Here is a 27,995-nt window from a genome sequence, read left to right as displayed (position 1 = left end):
CTGCACGCGCCAAAAGCATATCTTTCTGTGGTGAAGAAGAAGATCTTATCCAATCACGTCGAAGTTTTACTTGCCCTCATGGAAATTGGAGGAAAACATTAGAAATCTTGACCGTTGAAAGGTAAATATTGAGATATGTAGCAGAGAAACTGTCCAAGTCTTCATATATGGCTGAAAAGACAGATAGTACAGGTTAGGTTATAAATAGTGCGAGTAGCTAACCTTTTTAAGTTGTATCTATGGATACCTAAGTGCAGTCTGCAGTGATCTTACCTTTGGGTTTGACAAGGACCACTGTCTTCTTCTTTTCTTCTTTCTCTCTTAAAAGAAACAAAGATCCTTTTTAGAAAAATGTAGAAGTCGGCTTCTACACCTGCATTGCTTGCTGTTTGGGGTTTTAAGATGGGTTTCTGTACAGCACTTTGAGATATCAGCTGATGTAATTAGGGCTAAATAAATACATTTGATTTTGATTTGTATTTATGGTTGAGTCGTTACTGTATAGTGTAACTGTGTTTTTCAGACCACATACTGTATCAGTATTCTAAACCAAATGTTTGAAATGTGTTTGCGAAAGTGCCTTAGAACATCTATCTGAATGCTGAGCAAGGGAATCAGTCCATTGTCATTGACTAGACAAGCTAGCTAGCTAACGATAAACCAACGTTTGACCAATTATACTGTTATCATCGGGTTGATAAGGATTTATTTAAGTTTGAGAATTCGCTGCAGTGCATTCATTTTCCGTAAAGGGGTATACTATAAAGGCAGATCAATGACTTTTTTTTTAGAGAGATACGTTTGAAATTGGCAACAACCAAAGACAAGACTAAATATAGCTTTCTTAATTACCCAAAAACTTAAACATTAATTTCTGGTTGTTTAACAAAGTTAGCTGGCTAACTCATTGATCTTGCTTTGTAGTATTTATTTAACTAGGCAAGTCAGTTAAGAACAAATTCTTATTTACAAAGATGGCCTACCCCTCTGGTCGTGGGTCCCCATGCACTTCTTGTGTTGTGTTTTCACTTTGACCGAGGAAGTAACTTTCTACAGCCGCTAAAGATAAAAACTGAATTCACCACACCATTTACTTCCATCGAAGTGTCATACCTAAGTGTCCATACAGAGAACATGTTGGTATCTATAATAGTGAATATGGGCCATATACTTGTTTTGGACATTTTGCCACTCTCTTTCAGGATGTCATCCAATTGCAGTGTGACCACATTACAGCTGGACTCAGTGAGCCAGGCAGAATGCCCCTCTGTTCACCTGCTGCCCTGTGAGATAGAGCATGACGGGCCTGCAGAGGTGTCCCAGTTCTTCACAGCCACCATCAAAGACCGAAAACATGGTACATAGAGGCAGCAGTAGCTGCATGCATTCTGTACATAGACTGTGGAAGACCAACATCTGATGTCACAGAGTGCTGTGTGTAGCCTACTGTCAATACAGATTACTTTAATAGGGCTTGTGTGTCTATTCCACATTTTCCACAGAGAAAACGGTGTCGTTCAGGGGTCGTGGGTTAAAAGGTCAGGAGGTCAGCTGTCCACAGGGCTACACAGGCCTGGTGCTGAGAGAGGTCAACAAATCAGGCTCTGACCAGGAGGTAAAAAGTAAACACTGCCAAAATCATCACTCTCTGGCCAACATCCACATAATCTACTGTAGCAGGTCAACAACTCACAAAGAATGCTCTCAGAATCTCCTCTAATCTATCTGTAATCACCAACCATTGTCCACAAGCTCTTGCCACTGGGCAACAACTCAAAGGAGATTTTTGAGCCGTTTTTGAGCTGTGAACCCCACACACCAACCAGGAAATATGAAACTTTTTCATTGTCTGCAGCAGGAACACATACTGTATAACACTATATTGCATATTTAAACTCTTCACACACTGACAGTAATTATATATGTGAGGTAATGTGTGTGTCCAGGACAGGACTGTGAAGGTGTCCTCAGTGTTCCATAAAGTCACCTACTGGAACCTCGAGACTTCGCCCAACTCTGATGACGGCATCGTCATGGCAATGGCCTGGCCAGATCTGGCAGAAGCGGTGTGTGTAATACAATAATTTGTTTTACTCCATTAATCAAAATTGAATTGTATTTGTCACATGCGACGAATACAACCGGTGTACATTTTTACCGTGAATGCTTACTTACGAGCCCTTTCCCAACATTGCAGAGTTAAAAATGATAAGTACCGGTACCGAGTAAATGTGCAGTGGTACGAGGTAATATATAAATGTAGGTTAGGGTAAAAGTGACTAGGCAATCAGGATAGATAAACAGTAGCAGCAGCGTATGTGATGTGTAGTATGTGTGAATGTGTGGGTCGTTTACAGTGAGTGTGCATAGAGCCGGTGCAAGAGAGTCAGTGCAAATAAAAAGGGGGTCAATGCACATAGTCAGGATATCCATTTGACTAACTGTTCAGCAGTCTTATAGATTGGGGGTAGACGCTGTTAAGGAGCCTTTTGGTCCCAGACTTGGCGCTCTGGTACCGCTTGCCATGCAGTAGCAGAGAGAACAGTCTATGATTTGGGTGGCTAGAGTCTTTGAAAATGTTTAAGGCCTTCCTCTGACACCGCCTGGTATAGAGGTCCTGAATGGCAGGGAGCTCGGTCCCAGTGATGTATTACCATACATGGCCCATGGGTAATAACACATTATTCATATTTGACAGATACATGGGCCGGTGGATGACTGACATGGAAGAGGCCAGAGCAAAGAAGATCAATCCCTTCTCTACCCTCCTTTTCATGCTGAAGACTGCCTCTAAACACATTTTGGTTGTGTTTTCAGTAGCCATTGCTTAGTTTGTAAAAATAGGAATAATGGACAGAACACTCCTCACAGTCCCTAGTGTTGTAGTGGACACTGTCTATCTTTTACAGATCCATAGGGGTGAATTGTGCTTGCTGCTTCTTGTGACTAATGTTACTATTGTACCATGTTCTTTTTGTTGTATTTTTCTATCATCAATTATACTCATATTATAGACCATTGTGATACAGATCGTGTTGGAAGTCATTTATTGAACAGTACTCCAATGGAAGTATGTTAGACTGAAGAAATGTGTTCTATTCACAGCAATGAAGTAGTATTTTTATTTTACCTTTATTTAACTAGGCAAGTCAGTTAAGAACAAATTCTTATTTTCAATGACGGCCTAGGAACAGTGGGTTAACTGCCTGTTCAGGGGCAGAACGACAGATTTGTACCTTGTCAGCTCGGGGGTTTGAACTTGCAACCTTCCGGTTACTAGCCCAACGCTCTAACCACTAGGCTACCCTGCCGTCCCCGATTCAGCCAATCGTAAAAGTTGGCAACAATGGAGACTTACAGGTAGAAGTATCACAGACCATTACGCTATTAGTGTTGACAAAAAACAGTACCCTTGACAACTGCCAATTTATCTGGAATATATAACATAGTACAGTACACAAAGTATTTTGGCACTGAGGTCATAGTAAGACAACTGGTACAATATGTAAAAGACAAAAGTCCTGAAAGTCCCATTTAAAATAGCTAAAACACCACCAGCCCCTGTCCTTTAGGAATGCCAGCACCAGCTTGTTGACTAAGCACCGGGCCCACTCAGTCCCGGGAATGGGCATGTCTGAAAAGACCATCCTGGTGGAGGGAAACACGTATCTGACATATCCCAGATCATTTGGAAGTGCCCCAGATCATGGGAAGTATCCCAGATCATTTGGAAGTATCTCAGATCATTGCCATGGACATGCAAGACCAGGATGTCTGGTGTTGGAAGGGGGAAGGCATAAATAATGTGTCATTCTCCGTAGCATGGAGAAGTATACAGCTAGCTGTGTGTGTTAGCTGTGTGGAGGCTGGCCCTCCTCAGTGTCTCCTTTACTGCGTTTGGCTGGCAGGCTGGAGTCATGAGCCTTCCTAATGTGGCGGTACAGGTCACCTGACTGCGTGTAGCTACGGTAACAGTAGCGGCACTCGTAGGGACGCTCACGTGTGTGCACGATGGCGTGTCGCCTCAGGGTGTACGCGCACGAGAACGTCTTTCCACAGACACTGCACGTGGGGACGTCCTCGACATAGTTCCCCATGGAATCCTGGAAGTAGACGGGCTGGTCGGAATGTTGGCCCACGGAGGGGAAGAGGGAGGAGGGGAAAGGGGGAGCATCAGAAGAAGTGGAGCTGGGTCCGGAGGGGGAGAAGGAGAAGGAGAAAGGCTCAGAGGGGTGGGAGTGGGTCATCTGGAGTGAGGTGTGGTGGGGGTGAGGAGGGATGAAGTGGGGGTTGTTTAGTTCATCTCTGTCTTTATTATCGTCGTTAAACTCATTCCTGTCCTCTACCTCCATCATCCCTCGTTCTCTACCCCCATTCATTCCTCTCCTTATCATCACTCCTTCCATCTCCTCAAACTCCTCATCTGAGATCACTATGGCCTCCACCTTTACCTTCACCCCTTCCCCCTCCTCCACTCCCACAGTCCCCATGTCAGCGTGTTCACTAGCCTCCTTGCTCTCCCTCTCTGACCCCCCATGCTGCAGCCCGTCAGGCCTTGACAGGGCTGAGGTTTGGCCCTGATGGGTTACAAGGTTCAGGTTGGGAGGTGAGGTGAGGAGTGAGTGTGGAGGCTGTATTCTAATCTGAGGGTGTGTGTTGATACTGAGACCATGCTGCTGGCATTGCATGCCTGGTGTGATTACTGTGCTCTTGTTAGAGACAGGGTCATGGCTGTCCTGTTCTGGGCTGGAGGAGCTGCTGTGGTCAGACTGGGTCAGTATCCCCACCATGGAGCTGGAGCCATCAGTCTGGGTCACAGGTACCACTGATGATGCACCTGCTGATGAAGAGGGCTGGCGATGGTGGCTGCTGAGATTGTATGACTCTGTGGAGCTGCAGGGGCTGCAAAGGGCCGAGCCCCCCTGAACCTCTCTCTGACCTCCCAGCCTGAGAGAGGGACCGGAGGAGAGGGTAACCAGCTCACCCACATGAAGGAGGGCGTGGTCCATGCCCGGCTGGGTGGTGTCGGCCATGTCAGGACTCAGAGAGGCGTGCGCATGAACCTCCACCCTCCTCTCTGACCTCGTATAACAGCCCAACTGGCTTCTCTGCATCGCCACTGACGCAGACTGAGACACTGACATCGCCATCACTTTGGCAGCTCCTGTTGCCACCATGCCAACTCCGGGTCCACTTGCACCCACCACCGCCACTCCACTCTCCTCCGGGCGCGTGCTGTCTGCCTCAGCTGGTGGTGGTCGGTGCTGTAGCCGTCTCTTACACACCCGGACCACCTCGTTCATGTGGAGGAAGCTCGCCGCCGCCAGCACGTCCTCTGCTGGGGGAGGGGCCTCAAGCCGCAGCACACCCTCGTACATGAAGTCTAACAACAGGCCGAATGCCGCCGCCGTCACGATGTCCCCGTCCAGCGTGACCGAGCTGGCCCCGGTGCCCCCTGGGGGATCAGAGTAGAACATGTGGAAGAATGGAGAGCAGGAGGCCAGGACAGCACGGTGGGCCAGGAAACGTGAGGAACTCACGAAGACGGTGCAGTCGCACAGGAACCCACGCTGACGCTGAGAACGTAGGCCTGACAGGAGCTGCAGGGCGTGCCGGGGGAACTCCATTACTGTAGAGAGAGAAGGGAGACAGAAAGAGCGAGGGAGTGGAGAAGAGAGAAGGGGGGTTGGGAGAGAGAAGGGGTTGGGAGAGAGAAGGGGGAGGAAGAGAGAAGGAAGAGAGAGAGTGAATTACAAGATCTGATGGATAGGAAGACAGAAAGAAAGAACCAGTGAAGCACCTACTGGAATGTGACAGTGTGCTCCCTCACACTGGCAATCAGTCTGCTTCAGAGAAGTCGGGTTGGACTGCCTCCCTTGTCTCAACAGACTGTTGCCATGGTTACTCCATGGATTATCAATCTGACTGGAGTCACCCTAAAAAAACACGCAATAGTCTCTACTAGACAATGTTGAATAAAACTATATTTACATATACTTTACCAGTAGTACCTGCTGTTAGCCCTTTTGGCGGTAGGAGGATGGAAAGGGTTGTTAAACCGACTCTTGCGGCGCTGGTAGGTTGTACAAGTGTTTGTCACGTGCGAATTGCATCAGTATTTAAAATAAAAACCGGAAATACCAACCATATACTGTACAGACCAGTGTATAAAAAACGGGCTAATAACACTTCCCTGTGGCTATTTTGTCTCAGATTACTCCTACATAAAGTAAAATTAAGTGGACAACAAGTAAAGTAAGTTAAAGGGGAAGTGTATTCAACATTCTGACTGTTAATAGCCTGTCCGGGAATACTGAGTTTACATAGAGACAAGTGCGTAAGTGTTTCACTCTAGGATTCTAATTGAGGATATCGCCTCGCTAGTCCTCAGGCACTGGTTACCCTCCTTGTATGCATGATAAAGGCAAGAAAATATATCCGTAATTTTCAATAGCTACACATCAAGCACTGTTATTCATCAATAGAAAACAATACAGTTTCTTAGTAGCGAGTAAGTGCACAATAAACACAAATGATTAATGTATTTGAATATTTACCAGTTATGCCAGGTTTATAGCTATTTGATACTCGCTGGACCAATATTAGCAAGCTAACTGGTAGCTTGCTAATACTGAATTATGACCATTTTAGCCCGTATATCTCTAAATAAACATATTTTAGATCACTTGATAAAGCCTTTATCGGGACATGTACCAAAATGTAGTTGGAAACACCATTGTTATATTTAAATCTATCATTAGCCCGCTGCTACAAGATATTCTTACCTGCTAAAAACGTAGCCTCTTTTCTTTATTGACACAAAACAAAGGGACAAAGCCCATTACTGGCACCTACTGGTTGGGAGTCTGAACAAAGTGCCTGCTTTTTTACATTTCGTGCAATTATTTTTAACTATATATGTCAATCTATATTTTGCCAGTGAGTTTTACCTCAGTAATTTACTGTGCTTCCGTAAGAACATTCAACATTTGCGCTTTGAATGTCCAAACTTTTCTTTAGTAGGCATGGCAGTAGGCAGGCCGGGCACCATAACGTTTGAATTATTGTGGTAGCTTGCCTTGCTGTGTAACTTAATGTTATGAGAGTTGAGAGAGATCCATTCCATATTGAACCGACAGAAAGAGCTGTACTGTAAATGGACAGTGGAGGAAGAGGACGTGGAAGGGGGAAGTCAGGTAATCGTGAAGAGGTGTCAGAAAATAGACTGACATTAGTCCTCTTTGGGCTGTTTCATATTTCTGTCTTTCGCTAGCCCTTCTCTAATGAAGTATTCAAATGCAAATCAGAACTAGGAAACTCGGAAATGTCCGACTTGTTAACTAGTAGTTAATCACGTGCAGTGTTCAAAGAATTAGCAAGTCGTACGAGTTTCCTTGTGAACGTGACATAAGACTAATTTGAGGACGTTTATTATATTCTAGCAAGTAGCAGAGTACTGGAAGCCTCTCGTTTTGCAAGTCTATATTGATTGGTGGTGTTATAGTTAGCTGGTGTGAGTTACCACCACAGACTCGCACATAAACAAAAATACTACATGTTTACTATAGAATATTAACTGTATTCTACAATCTGCAAAAATACTACATTAATTACTATAGCATATACTACAGTTCTTTTACTACAGTATTTGTACTGTAGTTCACTTTTAATACTATAGTATATTACAGTAAATACTACAGTATTCACTGTAGTGTTTTTGCAGACTTTAGTGAATACTACTAAAGTAAAGTCCGTAAAAACACAAAAGTGAATACTATAGTATTTATACCATGGTATACTGTAGTATTTTGTTTATGTGGGTAATCACAAGTGTGCATGTGTTGTCTTTCAGGACAAGGATGCCCGCCTGTCCAAGTCTCTGTCCTTTGCACTATGGAGCCAATCAGATGGAACTTCACATAAATCCTGTTATAAAAGCATCTTATTTAATCCCACTGTTCCATCATTTCACTATAAACATTTTTTTTTTTTAACCTTTATTTAACTAGGCAAGTCAGTTAAGAACAAATTCTTATTTTCAATGACGGCCTAGGAACAGTGGGTTAACTGCCTGTTCAGGGGCAGAACGACAGATTTGTACCTTGTCAGCTCGGGGATTTGAACTTGGATCCTTGCGGTTACTAGTCCAACACTCTAACCACTAGGCTACCCTGCCGCCATGACATGCACCCCTACAATCTTTACTCCTCATTTACACTGAGTGCACAAAAAAGTTTGGATTGATTGATTGATTTTGTCCGGGGGAAAAAAACATACATACCACTAAGATGACCGGGATTGCACAGTAAAGTTGGGGACTTATTTCCATTGTGGTCCCTATTTTGTTGTTGTTACATAAATACATAAACAATTACTTAGAGACGAAAAAATGCTGAATCTCCAGATGAGTATGATGTGGTTTTAAGTACAATTCTTACCAGTTTGTTTGGCTGGTAGCTTATTCTTTAGATGTTTGTGGCTGCTGGTGAACCATGATGTGCAGCATAATCAAGTGACACTGGACTGGTGCACTTGCCAGAGTTTTTAGGGTGTCTATAGCTAGGTTTCCATTCAGTTGGCGACAGATTTTCATGTGAATATTGTGGTAAACCGGGGTGTTGGGCTGAGCTGCAGAAAAAAACACACAATCCTCCCCTGTGTCCCCCCCAAAAACACAACCATCCCCTGTGCCCCCCCCCAAAAACACAAAACCCTCCCCTCTGTCCCCCCAAAAAACACACTACCCTCCCCTGTGTCCCCCCAAAAAACGCACTACCCTCCCAAAAGAAAAAAGAAAAGGTTGGCAACCCTCCCGTGTTTTGGACCACCCCTCACCCCAGTCCGATCTGTCCCTAAGCACTGTGAAATTATTTGTTGCCCAAATAAGGAGGGCTTTCTGGGAAGGCTTAATAGCCTACTCCTAGCTTTACAAGCATTCTCAATTAATGATTTCTTTAAGTGCTTTAAGTCCTGGAATATGCTTAATCTGGGTCTGGGAAACTTGCCATAGAGCCTCTCATAGATGGGCTTCCTTTGATGTCTGTATCCTCCCTTTGCTCCAGGTATGAGGAGAGACTGTGACCTGGCCATATTCACTGATGTCCCCAAAGCCTTGTCTGATAACTTAAAGTATCAGAGTGCTGTCATTGTCTAAATGCATAAGTATTTTTCTTGATGTGTTTGTGGTTTTTGTGCAGAGGCTATCCAGTTCTTCTGACTGGAGAACGGTGTATTGCTGACACATGGGGATACTGAGGGCGAAACTACTTCCCCGCCCTAAAACTAAGACCCACATGTGAGTACCTCACACATGACACACACTCACGAAGGGGAGGATGTTAGATGGGATGGATAGAGAGGGAAGTGAATATTTACAAATGATATAAATCATCTGTTTTAGAGAGTATTCTGCCACTGGAGTAGGTGAAGAGGCTTATCTGCGCTTCGGAGGTAAAAGACATGGCTGAGTTTGTCATCAGACAGCTGTCGATTTCCAGTTCTGTCTAGACTGTTTCCATGGAAACGGATACTGTTCGGAACCAGAACCAGAAGACTGAATGAAGACTATGAGTCTGAAAACACCCTCAACAACAGCTCTATTACCATACAGGCCACAGTACAGGCACAGAGACTGACGGGTGTTCCTGATAACACTGTCACATGACTGGAAGACACAAAAGGATGCTATCTATCAGATGGGAAGCAGAAGGCACAAGCTGTGGTTTTGTCAACGGACAGTCTCAACTGTGCCACAGAGATAGGAAAACACACACACACACACACACACACACACACTGCATGCCTTCCTGTGGCTTCCTGTGCATTTAGCAACATTTCCGGAAACTGCCACCATACTCGAGGACATTCAACCATCAAGCCAAATGCCTCATAGGGAAATTAAAACGGTCAACTTTTTTATGTATGTCAATAAACATATTTAATTCTGGATTTCAGAATTGAAAATTCATTACATTGTTAATCATTTTCTATAACTTTCTATTCATGGGTCACCTCTTCCTTGATTTATTGAATAGTCAACTGCATGTCTGTTAGGATCCCAGCGTGGACTGGTTGTCATTTCTCTTCAAGGCTGCTGCAGCCGCACCCTAAAACACTCAAACTGTCCACTGGTGTATCTGCTGTATGGATATATAGATTGCTTCTTGGGCTATAGCTGCTGTATATTACTGGGTGAGGGTGTCACAGAGCCTCGTGGCCTCCCGTCAGCTTGTGGAAGAGCTCTTCGTTGAGTGTGTCACTCTGCTCGCGGCTGCGTGTCGACATGAAGATGTAGCCTCCAATGAACTCATGGACGATCTTACAGTCAGCCGTCACACAACTGAACGCTATGTTCACGTTCCCATCGAACTCTATGGCCACCTGTGGGTTAGTAAAACAAACAAACACAAACACACAAAAGACGAGCAAAGCTAAATGACCAGGAAAAAGGGATACAGAGTTCAGTGTGTATTTGTATTACTAAAGGAGATTGTGTGCAGAAAAATGTGAACATTTTGATTGTTTGATTGACGGGTCTGGTCACCTGTCGTATGTCCCAGTTGACGTTCCACTGCCTCATGTTGTTGTAGCGCCAGGTCTTGACCACTTCTCCCACCCCCAGGTCGATACGGATCAGGCGGTTGGGGGTGATGCCCAGCACCTCGTCCTTCCTGCTGCCCTTAAACCTGAACGGGTCAGAGACCGTCCATTAGACTCAACTTTACCACAACTTATCCTTAGACCAGCCACTAGACTCAGCTTCACCACAACAACTTATCCTTAAACCAGCCACTAGACTCAACTTCACCACAACTTATCCTTAAACCAGCCACTAGACTCAACTTTACCACAACTTATCCTTAAACCAGCCACTAGACTCAACTTCACCACAACTTATCCTTAAACCAGCCACTAGACTCAACTTTACCACAAATTATTCTTAGACCAGCCACTAGACTCAACTTTACCACAACTTATCCTTAGACCAGCCACTAGACTCAACTTCACCACAACAACTTAACCTTAGCCAGCCATTAGCCTCTCACTAATCTTTGGTGATAGACTGTTAACATAAATGTAAATTGTGGTAACTGCCCAGCTAGTGCACGCAAGATTTGATTCTAGGTATCGAGAATAGCCTGCTGTGAAACGTGTGATGCACTGGGTTGCCAGATCCGCCTTACCTCACCACCACCAAGGAGATACCAAAGTCAGGCAGGGCCTGCCAGATCTGGAGGAAGCGGAGGAGGGCGTCAGTCAGGGAGAGCTGAGCCACGTTCTGATATGCCTCCAGGATACGAGGGCTCAACTGGGCATGGCCAGAGAGAGAGAGAGGGTCATGGTATATTATGTGGGGTTAGAAGGAAATAAAATGGTCTCAAAAGTGACTCAACTGTGTGGTACTATGTTGGACAACTGCCAAAATAAAGCACACACTTGAGTAAATGAGGGTTCTGGCAGCTCTATTGTGAAGTGTAATTTTCCTGGCATGGGTTAGGTCCTCTCATCCCTTTAGAGGGTCAGGTAAACGCCAATACATACACAGCCATTCTGAGTGATCACCTTCAACCTATGGTAAATCATTTATATTCAGGATGACAATACCCTCATCCTCAGGGCACGAGTGATCAAAGGATGGTTTGATGAGCATGAAAATGATGTAACCCATATGCCATGGCTGTCTCAGTCATCAGCTCTCTGAGCACTTAGGGAAGATTCTGGAGCGGCGCCTGAGACAGCGTTTTCCATCAACACAAAACTAAATTATGAAATTTCTCGTGGAAGAATGGTGTTTACATCCCTCCAACAGAGTTCCTGACACTTGAAGAATCTATGCCACGGTGCATTGAAGCTGTTCTGGCTCAACGCCCCATTTAGACCCTTCATGTTGGTGTTTCCTTTATTTTGGCAGTTACCAAGCTCTACTTGGTACCTGTTTGGCCTTGTACTTCTTGCTGTAGCGTGGAGAGACCAGGCTGTGTGTGTTGATGCTCATGCTGTCATCTGTGTGTGTGTTGGGGTTGGTCTGCTGCATGGCCAGGAAGGATCGGATGCTCTGGACCTCACTCTGGAATGAGCTGTCTGCCAGACTCTTCCCTTTAGAGGCCAGACGACACGCTGCCATCCAACTGGAATACTGCTCCTCCTATTGATAGAGAGAGAGAGAGACTACAGTCATGGGCAAGATCTTGGACCTTATAGTGGATCTTATCTACACTTTCAACAAATATTGCAAGGAATGTAGTACTCACGTATCTCGCAGTTTGTGTGTGTGTGTGTGTCTGTGTTTGTGTGTGTGTAACCCACATTTTCACAGCGCAGGTAGACCTCGTTCATGCCCTCTGGAGCTGGGATCAGAAGTTTGATGCAGAACTTTTGTCCAGCAACGTTCACATCTGGAGCAGCCTCACAGCCTGAAAAGGTGAAAGGTTATTGTACTGTGTGTATAAGGTCATTGTACTGTTAGTATAAGCAGGTGAAAGAGACTAAAGACAATTGATCTAAGGGAGAACATTAATTGCATTTCCTTGATTCCTTCTCCTCTGACCTCATCCAATGGGTTTTGGGAAAGAGGCCAGGAGAGAGGATGCAAGAAATCAAGGAAATGTAATTGAGATTCTCCCTCAGTGTCTGCTTCATACCTTTGAGGTTGATCTGTTGAATGGGTTCTCCCAGGCTCTCCTCTTTGCTCTTATAGTAGGAGATGGAGGCATCCTTAAACTTGAACCAGTACTGCTTGTATCCCTTCAGAGTCAACCTCTTGGGCCTCAAACAGAAGTACACTGTTATTACTGCTTTACATGCTGTGGGAATGACTTTGTGGGTGGGTGGGTGTGTGCATGTGCTGATAATGCATGTTTGTGTGTGTACAATTTTGTGTGTTCCAGTCTAAAAACTGCAGGGAAATGAGGAATCAGACATTTTTTCACACAAATGTCGGATCTTACCGGAATATCTTCAAATAATCATTCAGCTCTGGGGCGGTCAGGTTCTCCTGTGTGGAAGCCAAAGCAACATGCAAATTATTCATTGTTTGACATCTGCTTTTCAAATAGGCATGGGAAATAATTCTGGCATCTGTGTCGATAAAAAATATATTATAATTGAATTCTACTTAATTTAACCTTTTACTGCAGGGGGCTAAATCAGAGTCACACCGACAGTTTATTGGTCGTCTTAAACAAATCTACTTTGAAAATAAAGTACACACCTCCAACACAAGGTTATGGTCTTCAAAAAAAGAAGCATGTCAGATATTTGAGTTTGCCTCCCAATATTACACTTTATATACATCACAGAAGATAGAAACATAACCGGATTGGTTATGTTTCTATCTTCTGTGATGTATATAAAGTGTAATATTGGGAGGCAAACTCAAATATCTGACATGCTTCTTTTTTTGAAGACCATAACCTTGTGTTGGAGGTGTGTACTTTATTTTCAAAGTAGGTTTGACTGAGAAACACCAGAGGGGATTTGGTCATTTGACTACAGGAAAGGGCTACGCTACTTTATTTATAATTCAAATACATAACTGAAATACATATCATATTTTGACTCACAATAAAATATATTGTGGGAAATAAAGAGTCATAATGTTCTGACCAGCATGTCTTGGGGGCTGCTGTTCGCCCCATCCAGCTTGACCTCCAGGCACTGTAGGGCTGAGTCCAGGTCATCCATGGCCGGACTAGAGGTCATCGTCTGGGGCTCCGACAGGGACAGCTTGTTGATGTGGTACTGGGGGGGGGGGGTTGAAGATGACAAGGGAGAGGTAGTCATAGTTATACTTACAGCACATTATAACTAGGACAACAAGGGCCAGTTACATGTCAGTACGTGTTTGTGAACATGTTATATCTGGTTTAAAATGACAGCAGCTCATTTTGACAGTTGATGCTCTCTTTTGGTGAACGCTTGATGGGGTTCAGGTATTAGAATGAAGGCACATGTCTTGGAAGTATCCATTCTGTGTACCTGTATAGCTCCAAACAGCAGCATCTCCTCCTCAGTACAGTCTATGTCCTCCAGTAGGATGGCCCAGCGAGCCTGCTCATACATCTGGGTCAGACGCACCGCATCATACTGAGAGAGGGGTTGGGGTGAGGGGGCAGAGAGAGGGTGAGGGGGCAGAGAGAGGGGTGAGGGGGCAGAGAGAGAGAGAGGGGTTGGGGTGAGGGGGCAGAGGGAGAGGGGTGAGGGGCAGAGAGAAAGGGGTGAGGGGGCAGAGAGAGGGGTGAGGGGGCAGAGAGAGAGAGGTGAGGGGGCAGAGAGAGAGAGGTGAGGGGGCAGAGAGAGAGAGAGAGGTGAGGGGGCAGTGAGAGAGATAAGTGAGGGGGCAGAGAGAGAGATAAGTGAGGGGGCAGAGAGAGAGAGAGAGAGAGGTGAGAGGGCAGAGAGAGAGAGAGGTGAGAGGGCAGAGAGAGAGAGAGGTGAGAGGGCAGAGAGAGAGAGAGGGGTGAGGGGGCAGAGAGAGAGAGGAGAGAGAGGTGAGAGGGCAGAGAGAGAGAGGTGAGGGGGCAGAGAGAGAAAAATGTGAGGGGGCAGAGAGAAAGAGGTGAGGCGGCAGAGAAAGAAGGAGAGACAAAAGGGGAGAGAGAAGAAAGAGTGAGAAAAAGATGAGAGACAGAGGTCAGAAGATGTCACAGAAGTGAGTCAGTGAAACCCAGATGGTTAGATTCCAGAGTAGAGTTCACACTTCTATTTTAGAGCCTATTTCCAATTCAACTATCATTTCCATTCGGTATATCACTCACACACACACACACACACACACACACACACACACATACACACACACACACACACACACACACACACACACACACACACACACACACACACACACACACACACACACACACACACACACACACACACACAACACACACACCTTGGGCTCCAGGTCATGGAAGCAGTAGTATTTGAAGCGCAGCCAGAGTCTGTCATTCTCCTGAACTCCCTGCTCCATCAGTGAACGAGAAGAGTCCAGCCACCTGAGATAGGAGAATGGAGAGAGAGAAAGTACTTAGAACGAAGGACGACGACAGAGTGAAGTGAAGATCGAGACAGAGAAATGTGTGTGTGTGTGTGTATATGTCTACCTGCTGTGGATGTGGGCCTTGTCTACCACACTGGCGGGGCGGTACAGCTTAGCAATGGCCTCTGGGGGGGGAGCAGGCTGGGAGACTGACAGCATCTTGTACACCTTCTCAGTCTTAGGGGAGTCAGCGAAATGGGCAGGCATTCCATTATACAAGCAGGGGCGGGACACTGGGTAGGAAGGGAAACAGGACAGGGCCAATATTGGGTCAAATAGTGAAGATATCTAGATCGTACTACTACTGCTACTAGTACTACTGTTACTGCTACTACTACTGTTACTGCTAATACTGTTACTACTACTGCTACTAGTACTACTGTTACTGCTACTACTACTGTTACTGCGAATACTGTTACTACTACTGTTATTGTTACTACTACTACTACCACTACTACTGTTACTGTTACTACTACTACCACTACTATTACTACTACTACTACTGTTACTGCGAATACTGTTTCTACTACTGTTATTGTTACTACTACTACTACTACCACTACTACTACTACCACTACTATTACTACTACTACTGTTACTGCTAATACTGTTACTACTACTGTTACTGTTACTACTACTACCACTACTGTTACTACTACTACTACTGTTACTGCTAATACTGTTACTGCTACTGTTACTACTACTACTGTTACTGCTACTACTGTTACTACTACTGTTACTGTTACTACTACTGTTACTGCTAAAAATGTTACTACTACTGTTACTGTTACTACTACTGTTACTACTACCACCACTACTACTACTGTTACTACTACCACTACTACTACTACTATTGTCACTACTACTGTTACTGTTACTACTACTGTTACTACTACCACTACTACTACTACTACTACTACTACTACTGTTACTACTACCACTACTACTACTACTATTGTTACTACTACTGTTACTACTAATGTTACTGTTACTACCGCTACTACTACTACTACTGTTACTACTATCGCTACTACTACTACTACTACTGTTACTACTATCGCTACTACTACTACTGTTACTACTATCGCTACTACTACTACTACTACTACTGTTACTACTACTACTACTACTACTACTACTACTATCGCTACTACTATCGCTACTACTACTACTACTACTACTGTTACTACTGTTACTACTACTACTACTACTACTACTGTTACTACTGTTACTACTATCGCTACTACTACTACTACTACTACTGTTACTGCTAATACTGTTACTACTATCGCTACTACTACTACTACTGTTACTGCTAATACTGTTACTACTACCACTACTACTACTACTACTGTTACTACTACTGTTACTACTATCGCTACTACTACTACTACTATTGTTACTACTACTGTTACTACTATCGCTACTACTACTACTACTACTACTACTACTGTTACTACTGTTACTACTATCTACTACTACTACTACTGTTACTACTACTGTTACTACTATCGCTACTACTACTACTACTACTATCGCTACTACTACTACTACTACTACTGTTACTACTATCGCTATCGCTACTACTACTGTTACTACTACTACTACTACTACTGTTACTACTACTACTGTTACTACTATCGCTACTACTACTACTACTACTACTACTGTTACTACTGTTACTACTATCGCTACTACTACTACTGTTACTACTACTACTGTTACTACTATCGCTACTACTACTACTACTACTGTTACTACTATCGCTACTACTACTACTGTTACTGCTAATACTGTTACTACTACTGTTACTGTTACTACTACTGTTACGGTTACTACTACTACTGTTACTGTTACTACTACCGCTACTACTACTACTGTTACTGCTAATACTGTTACTACTATCGCTACTACTATCGCTACTACTACTACTGTTACTGCTAATACTGTTACTACTATCGCTACTACTACTACTGTTACTGCTAATACTGTTACTACTATCGCTACTACTATTGCTACTACTACTGTTACTGCTAATACTGTTACTACTAGCAAGCTTAGTTATTCTATAATTAGTCAGACATAACGATGCAGGTTCTGCTCTTCATATTGTGATTGGTCAGCTGAGGGTCGATGGGGACATGATGATGTCATAATGTGTACCTGAGGTGAGAGGCACTTCTGTGAGGTCATACACTACTACTGTTACTGTTACTACTACTACCACTACTATTACTACTACTACTACTGTTACTGCGAATACTGTTTCTACTACTGATATTGTTACTACTACTACTACTACCACTACTACTACTACCACTACTATTACTACTACTACTGTTACTGCTAATACTGTTACTGTTACTACTACTACCACTACTGTTACTACTACTACTACTGTTACTGCTAATACTGTTACTGCTACTGTTACTACTACTACTGTTACTGCTACTACTGTTACTACTACTGTTACTGTTACTACTACTGTTACTGCTAAAAATGTTACTACTACTGTTACTGTTACTACTACTGTTACTACTACCACTACTACTACTACTACTACTGTTACTACTACCACTACTACTACTACTATTGTCACTACTACTGTTACTGTTACTACTACTGTTACTACTACCACTACTACTACTACTACTACTACTGTTACTACTACCACTACTACTACTACTATTGTTACTACTACTGTTACTACTAATGTTACTGTTACTACCGCTACTACTACTACTACTGTTACTACTATCGCTACTACTATCGCTACTACTACTACTACTACTGTTACTACTGTTACTACTATCGCTACTACTACTACTACTACTACTACTACTACTGTTACTACTGTTACTACTATCGCTACTACTACTACTGTTACTACTATCGCTACTACTACTACTGTTACTGCTAATACTGTTACTACTACTGTTTCTGTTACTACTACTGTTACGGTTACTACTACTACTGTTACTGTTACTACTACCGCTACTACTACTACTGTTACTGCTAATACTGTTACTACTATCGCTACTACTACTACTACTACTACTGTTACTACTGTTACTACTATCACTACTACTATCGCTACTACTACTACTACTACTGTTACTACTATCGCTACTACTACTACTGTTACTGCTAATACTGTTACTACTACTGTTACTGTTACTACTACTGTTACGGTTACTACTACTACTGTTACTGTTACTACTACCGCTACTACTACTACTGTTACTGCTAATACTGTTACTACTATCGCTACTACTATCGCTACTACTACTACTGTTACTGCTAATACTGTTACTACTATCGCTACTACTACTACTGTTACTGCTAATACTGTTACTACTATCGCTACTACTACTGTTACTGCTAATACTGTTACTACTAGCAAGCTTAGTTATTCTATAATTAGTCAGACATAACGATGCAGGTTCTGCTCTTCATATTGTGATTGGTCAGCTGAGGGTCGATGGGGACATGATGATGTCATAATGTGTACCTGAGGTGAGAGGCACTTCTGTGAGGTCATACACTACTACTGTTACTGTTACTACTACTACCACTACTATTACTACTACTACTACTGTTACTGCGAATACTGTTTCTACTACTGTTATTGTTACTACTACTACTACTACCACTACTACTACTACCACTACTATTACTACTACTACTGTTACTGCTAATACTGTTACTACTACTGTTACTGTTACTACTACTACCACTACTGTTACTACTACTACTACTGTTACTGCTAATACTGTTACTGCTACTGTTACTACTACTACTGTTACTGCTACTACTGTTACTACTACTGTTACTGTTACTACTACTGTTACTGCTAAAAATGTTACTACTACTGTTACTGTTACTACTACTGTTACTACTACCACTACTACTACTACTACTACTGTTACTACTACCACTACTACTACTACTATTGTCACTACTACTGTTACTGTTACTACTACTGTTACTACTACCACTACTACTACTACTACTACTACTGTTACTACTACCACTACTACTACTACTATTGTTACTACTACTGTTACTACTAATGTTACTGTTACTACCGCTACTACTACTACTACTGTTACTACTATCGCTACTACTATCGCTACTACTACTACTACTACTGTTACTACTGTTACTACTATCGCTACTACTACTACTACTACTACTACTACTACTGTTACTACTGTTACTACTATCGCTACTACTACTACTGTTACTACTATCGCTACTACTACTACTACTACTACTACTACTACTACTGTTACTACTACTACTACTACTACTACTGTTACTACTGTTACTACTATCGCTACTACTATCGCTACTACTACTACTACTACTACTGTTACTACTGTTACTACTACTACTACTACTACTACTACTACTACTGTTACTACTGTTACTACTATCGCTACTACTATCGCTACTACTACTACTACTACTGTAACTGCTAATACTGTTACTACTATCGCTACTACTACTACTACTGTTACTGCTAATACTGTTACTACTACCACTACTACTACTACTACTGTTACTACTACTGTTACTACTATCGCTACTACTACTACTACTATTGTTACTACTACTGTTACTACTATCGCTACTACTACTACTACTACTACTACTGTTACTACTGTTACTACTATCGCTACTACTATCGCTACTACTACTACTACTACTGTTACTACTATCGCTACTACTACTACTACTACTGTTACTACTACTGTTACTACTATCGCTACTACTACTACTACTACTACTACTGTTACTACTGTTACTACTATCGCTACTACTATCGCTACTACTACTACTACTACTGTTACTACTATCGCTACTACTATCGCTACTACTACTGTTACTACTATCGCTACTACTACTACTGTTACTACTACTACTGTTACTACTATCGCTACTACTACTACTGTTACTACTACTACTGTTACTACTATCGCTACTACTACTACTGTTACTACTATCGCTACTACTACTACTGTTACTACTACTACTGTTACTACTATCGCTACTACTATCGCTACTACTACTACTACTACTGTTACTACTATCGCTACTACTACTACTGTTACTGCTAATACTGTTACTACTATCGCTACTACTATCGCTACTACTACTACTGTTACTGCTAATACTGTTACTACTATCGCTACTACTATCGCTACTACTACTACTACTACTGTTACTACTATCGCTACTACTACTACTGTTACTGCTAATACTGTTACTACTACTGTTACTGTTACTACTACTGTTACGGTTACTACTACTACTGTTACTGTTACTACTACCGCTACTACTACTACTGTTACTGCTAATACTGTTACTACTATCGCTACTACTATCGCTACTACTACTACTGTTACTGCTAATACTGTTACTACTACTGTTACTGTTACTACTACTGTTACGGTTACTACTACTACTGTTACTGTTACTACTACCGCTACTACTACTACTGTTACTGCTAATACTGTTACTACTATCGCTACTACTATCGCTACTACTACTACTGTTACTGCTAATACTGTTACTACTATCGCTACTACTACTACTGTTACTGCTAATACTGTTACTACTATCGCTACTACTACTGTTACTGCTAATACTGTTACTACTAGCAAGCTTAGTTATTCTATAATTAGTCAGACATAACGATGCAGGTTCTGCTCTTCATATTGTGATTGGTCAGCTGAGGGTCGATGGGGACATGATGATGTCATAATGTGTACCTGAGGTGAGAGGCACTTCTGTGAGGTCATACACTACTACTGTTACTGTTACTACTACTACCACTACTATTACTACTACTACTACTGTTACTGCGAATACTGTTTCTACTACTGTTATTGTTACTACTACTACTACTACCACTACTACTACTACCACTACTATTACTACTACTACTGTTACTGCTAATACTGTTACTACTACTGTTACTGTTACTACTACTACCACTACTGTTACTACTACTACTACTGTTACTGCTAATACTGTTACTGCTACTGTTACTACTACTACTGTTACTGCTACTACTGTTACTACTACTGTTACTGTTACTACTACTGTTACTGCTAAAAATGTTACTACTACTGTTACTGTTACTACTACTGTTACTACTACCACTACTACTACTACTACTACTGTTACTACTACCACTACTACTACTACTATTGTCACTACTACTGTTACTGTTACTACTACTGTTACTACTACCACTACTACTACTACTACTACTACTGTTACTACTACCACTACTACTACTACTATTGTTACTACTACTGTTACTACTAATGTTACTGTTACTACCGCTACTACTACTACTACTGTTACTACTATCGCTACTACTATCGCTACTACTACTACTACTACTGTTACTACTGTTACTACTATCGCTACTACTACTACTACTACTACTACTACTACTGTTACTACTGTTACTACTATCGCTACTACTACTACTGTTACTACTATCGCTACTACTACTACTACTACTACTACTACTACTACTGTTACTACTACTACTACTACTACTACTGTTACTACTGTTACTACTATCGCTACTACTATCGCTACTACTACTACTACTACTACTGTTACTACTGTTACTACTACTACTACTACTACTACTACTACTACTGTTACTACTGTTACTACTATCGCTACTACTATCGCTACTACTACTACTACTACTGTAACTGCTAATACTGTTACTACTATCGCTACTACTACTACTACTGTTACTGCTAATACTGTTACTACTACCACTACTACTACTACTACTGTTACTACTACTGTTACTACTATCGCTACTACTACTACTACTATTGTTACTACTACTGTTACTACTATCGCTACTACTACTACTACTACTACTACTGTTACTACTGTTACTACTATCGCTACTACTATCGCTACTACTACTACTACTACTGTTACTACTATCGCTACTACTACTACTACTACTGTTACTACTACTGTTACTACTATCGCTACTACTACTACTACTACTACTACTGTTACTACTGTTACTACTATCGCTACTACTATCGCTACTACTACTACTACTACTGTTACTACTATCGCTACTACTATCGCTACTACTACTGTTACTACTATCGCTACTACTACTACTGTTACTACTACTACTGTTACTACTATCGCTACTACTACTACTGTTACTACTACTACTGTTACTACTATCGCTACTACTACTACTGTTACTACTATCGCTACTACTACTACTGTTACTACTACTACTGTTACTACTATCGCTACTACTATCGCTACTACTACTACTACTACTGTTACTACTATCGCTACTACTACTACTGTTACTGCTAATACTGTTACTACTATCGCTACTACTATCGCTACTACTACTACTGTTACTGCTAATACTGTTACTACTATCGCTACTACTATCGCTACTACTACTACTACTACTGTTACTACTATCGCTACTACTACTACTGTTACTGCTAATACTGTTACTACTACTGTTACTGTTACTACTACTGTTACGGTTACTACTACTACTGTTACTGTTACTACTACCGCTACTACTACTACTGTTACTGCTAATACTGTTACTACTATCGCTACTACTATCGCTACTACTACTACTGTTACTGCTAATACTGTTACTACTATCGCTACTACTACTACTGTTACTGCTAATAATGTTACTACTATCGCTACTACTATCGCTACTACTACTGTTACTGCTAATACTGTTACTACTATCGCTACTACTACTACTGTTACTGCTAATACTGTTACTACTATCGCTACTACTACTACTGTTACTGCTAATACTGTTACTACTATCGCTACTACTATCGCTACTACTACTACTGTTACTACTATCGCTACTACTATCGCTACTACTACTACTACTGTTACTACTACTGTTACTACTATCGCTACTACTATCGCTACTACTACTACTACTACTACTGTTACTACTGTTACTACTATCGCTACTACTATCGCTACTACTACTACTACTACTGTTACTACTATCGCTACTACTATCGCTACTACTACTACTACTACTACTGTTACTGCTAATACTGTTACTACTATCGCTACTACTATCGCTACTACTACTGTTACTGCTAATACTGTTACTACTATCTCTACTACTATCACTACTACTACTACTGTTACTGCTAATACTGTTACTACTATCGCTACTACTACTACTGTTACTGCTAATACTGTTACTACTATCGCTACTACTACTACTGTTACTGCTAATACTGTTACTACTATCGCTGCTAATACTGTTACTACTATCGCTACTACTATCGCTACTACTACTACTGTTACTGCTAATACTGTTACTACTATCGCTACTACTACTACTGTTACTGCTAATACTGTTACTACTACTGTTACTGTTACTACTACTGTTACGGTTACTACTACTACTGTTACTACTACCGCTACTACTACTACTACTACTACCACTACTACTACTACTACTACTACTACTGTTACTACTACCACTACTACTACTACTATTGTTACTACTACTGTTACTACTACTGTTACTACTACTACTACTACTACTACTACTACTACTACTGTTACTACTATCGCTACTACTATCGCTACTACTACTACTGTTACTGCTAATACTGTTACTACTATCGCTACTACTACTGTTACTACTACCACTACTACTACTAATACTGTTACTACTATCGCTACTACTACTACTGTTACTGCTACTACTGTTACTACTACTGTTACTGTTACTACTACTACTACTACTACTGCTACTACTACTGTTACTGCTACTGTTACTGCTACTGTTAGTGTTACTACTACTACTACTACTGCTGTTACTACTAATGTTACTACTACTACTACTACTACTACTACTACTACTACTGTTACTACTACTGTTACCGCTAATACTGTTACTACTGTTACTACTACTGTTACTGTTACTACTACTACTACTACTACTGTTACTGCTAATACGGTTACTACTACTGTTACTACTATCGCTACTACTATCGCTACTACTATTACTACTACTGTTACTACTATCGCTACTACTACTACTGTTACTGCTAATACTGTTACTACTATCGCTACTACTATCGCTACTACTACTACTACTACTGTTACTACTATCGCTACTACTACTACTGTTACTGCTAATACTGTTACTACTACTGTTACTGTTACTACTACTGTTACAGTTACTACTACTACTGTTACTGTTACTACTACCGCTACTACTACTACTACTACTACTACTGTTACTACTACCACTACTACTACTACTACTGTTACTACTACCACTACTACTACTACTATTGTTACTACTACTGTTACTACTACTGTTACTACTACTGTTACTACTATCGCTACTACTATCGCTACTACTACTACTGTTACTGCTAATACTGTTACTACTATCGCTACTACTACTGTTACTACTACCACTACTACTACTAATACTGTTACTACTATCGCTACTACTACTACTGTTACTGCTAATACTGTTACTACTATCACTACTACTACTACTGTTATTGCTAATACTGTTACTACTACTGTTACTGTTACTACTACTGTTACGGTTACTACTACTACTGTTACTGTTACTACTACCGCTACTACTACTACTGTTACTGCTAATACTGTTACTACTACTATTACTCTTACTACTACTGTTACTACTACTGTTACTGTTACTACTACTACTACTGCTGCTACTACTACTGCTACTACTACTGTTACCGCTACTGCTACTGTTACTGTTACTACTACTGCTACTGCTGCTACTACTACTGCTACTACTACTACTACTACTACTGCTGCTACTACTACTGCTACTACTACTATTACTGTTACTACTGCTACTACTACTGTTACTGTTACTACTATTACTCTTACTACTGCTACTACTACTGCTACTATTACTCTTACTACTACTGTTACTACTACTGTTACTGTTACTACTACTACTACTACTACTACTATTACTGTTACTACTGTTACTGCTACTGTTACTGTTACTACTACTACTACTACTGCTGTTACTACTAATGTTACTACTACTACTACTACTACTACTACTACTGTTACTACTACTGTTACCGCTAATACTGTTACTACTGTTACTACTACTGTTACTGTTACTACTACTACTACTACTGTTACTGCTAATACGGTTACTCCTACTGTTACTACTACTACTACTACTATTACTGCTAATACGGTTACTACTACTGTTACTGCTAATACTGTTACTACTACTGTTACTACTACTACTACTAATATTACTGCTACTATTGTTACTGCTACTACTACTACTAATACTGCTACTATAGCAATTACTTAGTTACATAAGCTTTAAGCAAGCTTAGTTATTCTATAATTAGTCAGACATAACGATGCAGGTTCTGCTCTTCATATTGTGATTGGTCAGCTGAGGGTCGATGGGGACATGATGATGTCATAATGTGTACCTGAGGTGAGAGGCACTTCTGTGAGGTCATACAGTTCCTCTGACAAGTCTCTAACTTTCTTCCTCTTCTTCTCCTCTACAGGTCGCAGCAGGGACAGCTCCTCTGGCCGACGGATGTCTGGAACCAGAGAGGAAGGAGAAAGAATGGAGGGATGGGTGAAAAAGTGTTTTGTGGAGTGCCAAACTTTCTTTCACTTAAAACTATAAGCAGTAATATGGTAGATTGTGGATTCCTTTGTTATGTTGATGTGAAAACAAACTTCTTGGAAAGAGAAAATAAAGTAATTGATTTTTGAACTCACTCAGCATCTTGCAGATGCCCAGCACAGTGCGGAACACAGGCCCAGAGAAGCAGACCCGGAGCCTGAGGTTCAGTCCGTTGGGCAGGCCCAGCCTCAGGGGCTTGTGCTGGGGCATGAAGATGAGCCCGGCATCTGCCTGGATGCCACACTTCTCAAGGGTCCAGGCCGTTCGCAGGAGCCACTGCTGCTTCTGCTCCCACCACAGGGCATGATCCGACCAGTCACGCTTTACCTCTGCACAGGGGAGGAAACTGGTGAGCCCTCTGACACAACATGTCCGCCATGCATCACCCACACAGTCAGTGCCTTGGGATCTACTTGTGGTGGATCATATGAGTGAATATCACCTCTATACAATGCTGTGTAGGATAGGGAGATTGCTGGTCTCCACCATACAGTGTGCACTATCTGAATACGTGTATGTGTGTGTGTGTGTGTGTGTGTGTGTGTGTGACTCACGTGACTTCTCCACCAGTTTGAGGATGACCCCACCTATGTGTAGGTCAGAGGTCACACTGACAGTGATGGGCGGAGCATCAGCTCCCAGGTCCTCCACCGCAACTGACAGGTCCCACGCTGCCATACTGAGAGAGAGAGAAATAGAAAGAGAGAGAATAGTAAGGGAGAAACAAGTGTTGGGTTGGGAAAGAGAAAGAACGTGTGAAGGGGAGGACAGAAAATATGTCTGTATGTCACATGAAACACACTTTCGAATCCCAACCACACGTCCCACACCCTGGATGACCGGGTTATTCTGACAACACACACACCCTGGATGACCGGGTTATTCTGACAAGTTTACTATGACAACACACACACACACACACACACACACACACACACACACACACACACACACACACACACACACACTAGATTTTTTTAATTTTTAATTTTACTAGGCAAGTCAGTTAAGAACAAATTCTTATTTTCATTGACGGCCTAGGAACAGTGGGTTACCTGCCTGTTCAGGGGCAGAACGACAGATTTGTACCTTGTCAGCTCGGGGATTCGAACTTGCAACCTTTCGGTTACTAGTCCAACGCTCTAACCACTAGGCTACCCTGCCGCCCCAGATGACCGGGTTCTTCTGACAAGTTCAATATGACAACACACAAACACACACTTCCTATTTCTAACTTCAGCAATCATTCTGGACGCATACTTCCGCTTTCAGACCCTACCCGACTCTACCCAACCCAATCCTACCCAACCCAACACCATTAAATGTCCAACTGTGTGTGTGCACAGGAGGTTGGTGGCACCGAAATTGGGGAGGACAGGCTCGTGGTAATGGCTGGAGTGTAATCAGTAGAACGGTATCAAACACACCAGGTGTTTGATGCCAATCCATTAGCTCCGTTCCAGCCATTATTATGAGCCGTCCTCCCCTCAGCAGCCTCCACTGGTGTGTGTGTGTGTCATGTCAGTATGGTAATAACAACATGGTGTAAGGTTAAGCACTCTGTAACTTGACTAGTTGTCTTGTTCTACATACAGCAAAGGAGTCAGAGTTTTGGCCCATCGATAGAATAGAAGCCGACTGCAGTCATATACTGTTCACATCCATCCCTCTGTCCCATCCTCCAACATCACAATCGACCAGAAAGACATCTCTCTATCTCTCTCTGAGACCCCGGGTGAAACACTCTCACACAAACAACACAGTCCGTCTCGCATTTGCTACACACTCTTGTGCATCTTACCTTCTCCACCGTCCAAAATGCAGGGGACTCTGGCAGCTTCTTTTAAAAAAGACCCACTACCCTTCTTCTGCTTGTTCTGTGAAACTACCCTTCTGGACTCATTTGGTGAAACCTGCCTATTCCACTTCCCCTCTCTCTCTGTTGGGTTGGGTCTTGAGTTGTGGTCTATGTATGATATGTGGTGCACATGTCAGTGCTGAAAAGGGTGTTCCTCCTTTGTCAATTTCCGGCCACCGGAAGTGTGAGTGACAGTGACACTGAATTTAGCTCTATGTGTGTGTGTGTGTGTCAGTTATAATGACCGTATGTCAGTCTCATTGCTTCTGTAGCAGTCTGGGGAGGGTGGGTAGGGGAAGGGAGGGTCATGTGATCCATAAAGTAGACCAGGGTTCATCAACTAGATGATTTTT

The 27,995-nt window shown here is 42.1% G+C and overlaps 3 protein-coding genes and 1 long non-coding RNA gene across 6 annotated transcripts; 2 read left to right on the top strand and 2 right to left on the bottom strand.

Moving 5' to 3' along the window:
- The first annotated feature begins 38 nt into the window (after positions 1-38).
- On the top strand, positions 39-3,028 carry rnaseh2c (ribonuclease H2, subunit C). The gene is made up of 5 exons (XM_029662505.2): positions 39-121; positions 1,203-1,357; positions 1,503-1,615; positions 1,947-2,066; positions 2,699-3,028. The coding sequence occupies exons 2-5, from the start codon at positions 1,204-1,206 to the stop codon at positions 2,720-2,722; spliced, it is 411 nt and encodes a 136-aa protein (XP_029518365.1). The 5' UTR covers positions 39-121; position 1,203; the 3' UTR covers positions 2,723-3,028.
- A 2-nt stretch (positions 3,029-3,030) lies between these two features.
- LOC115130922 (zinc finger and BTB domain-containing protein 3-like) lies at positions 3,031-6,865 on the bottom strand. Of its 2 annotated transcripts, none has more exons than XM_029662506.2 (2): positions 6,786-6,865; positions 3,031-5,629 (listed from the first exon to the last, which is right to left on the bottom strand). In XM_029662506.2, the coding sequence occupies exon 2, from the start codon at positions 5,625-5,627 to the stop codon at positions 3,852-3,854; it is 1,776 nt and encodes a 591-aa protein (XP_029518366.2). In that variant the 5' UTR covers positions 5,628-5,629; positions 6,786-6,865; the 3' UTR covers positions 3,031-3,851. The 2 variants fall into 2 exon arrangements, with proteins under 2 accessions (XP_029518366.2, XP_064875929.1); XM_065019857.1 differs by lacking the exon at positions 6,786-6,865 and adding an exon at positions 5,805-5,891.
- LOC135572237 (uncharacterized) lies at positions 6,144-9,766 on the top strand. 2 transcript variants are annotated; one of them, XR_010464153.1, is made up of 3 exons: positions 6,144-6,255; positions 9,198-9,295; positions 9,401-9,766. It is a non-coding gene; the product is annotated as an uncharacterized LOC135572237 (long non-coding RNA). The 2 variants fall into 2 exon arrangements; XR_010464152.1 differs by lacking the exon at positions 6,144-6,255 and adding an exon at positions 6,756-7,196 and having other exon boundaries at positions 7,853-9,295.
- Positions 9,767-9,911: 145 nt separating this feature from the next.
- fermt3b (FERM domain containing kindlin 3b) lies at positions 9,912-27,745 on the bottom strand. Its single transcript, XM_065019855.1, has 15 exons — positions 27,586-27,745; positions 26,339-26,463; positions 25,880-26,113; positions 25,579-25,695; positions 15,105-15,273; positions 14,894-14,996; positions 13,978-14,085; positions 13,606-13,740; positions 12,948-12,994; positions 12,642-12,766; positions 12,307-12,413; positions 11,933-12,145; positions 11,184-11,308; positions 10,544-10,685; positions 9,912-10,380 (listed from the first exon to the last, which is right to left on the bottom strand). The coding sequence occupies exons 2-15, from the start codon at positions 26,460-26,462 to the stop codon at positions 10,201-10,203; spliced, it is 1,929 nt and encodes a 642-aa protein (XP_064875927.1). The 5' UTR covers position 26,463; positions 27,586-27,745; the 3' UTR covers positions 9,912-10,200.
- Positions 27,746-27,995: the final 250 nt, after the last annotated feature.

Source organism: Oncorhynchus nerka, linkage group LG6 (genome assembly GCF_034236695.1).
Source record: "Oncorhynchus nerka isolate Pitt River linkage group LG6, Oner_Uvic_2.0, whole genome shotgun sequence".
Lineage (NCBI taxonomy): Eukaryota > Metazoa > Chordata > Actinopteri > Salmoniformes > Salmonidae > Oncorhynchus > Oncorhynchus nerka.
The sequence above is the reverse complement of the archived record's forward strand: the minus strand, read 5'-3'. Positions and strand labels throughout refer to the sequence as shown.

Coding starts and splice junctions, on each gene's coding strand:
- rnaseh2c (XM_029662505.2), top strand. CDS start 1,204: ATGTCATCCAATTGCAGTGTGACCACATTACAGCTGGACTCAGTGAGC. Junction 1,616..1,946: donor AATCAGGCTCTGACCAGGAG/GTAAAAAGTAAA, acceptor GTGTGTGTCCAG/GACAGGACTGTGAAGGTGTC. Junction 2,067..2,698: donor GGCCAGATCTGGCAGAAGCG/GTGTGTGTAATA, acceptor CATATTTGACAG/ATACATGGGCCGGTGGATGA.
- LOC115130922 (XM_029662506.2), bottom strand. CDS start 5,627: ATGGAGTTCCCCCGGCACGCCCTGCAGCTCCTGTCAGGCCTACGTTCT.
- fermt3b (XM_065019855.1), bottom strand. CDS start 26,462: ATGGCAGCGTGGGACCTGTCAGTTGCGGTGGAGGACCTGGGAGCTGAT. Junction 26,114..26,338: donor CAAACTGGTGGAGAAGTCAC/GTGAGTCACACA, acceptor TCCCCTGTGCAG/AGGTAAAGCGTGACTGGTCG. Junction 14,997..15,104: donor AAGGCCCACATCCACAGCAG/GTAGACATATAC, acceptor CTCCTATCTCAG/GTGGCTGGACTCTTCTCGTT.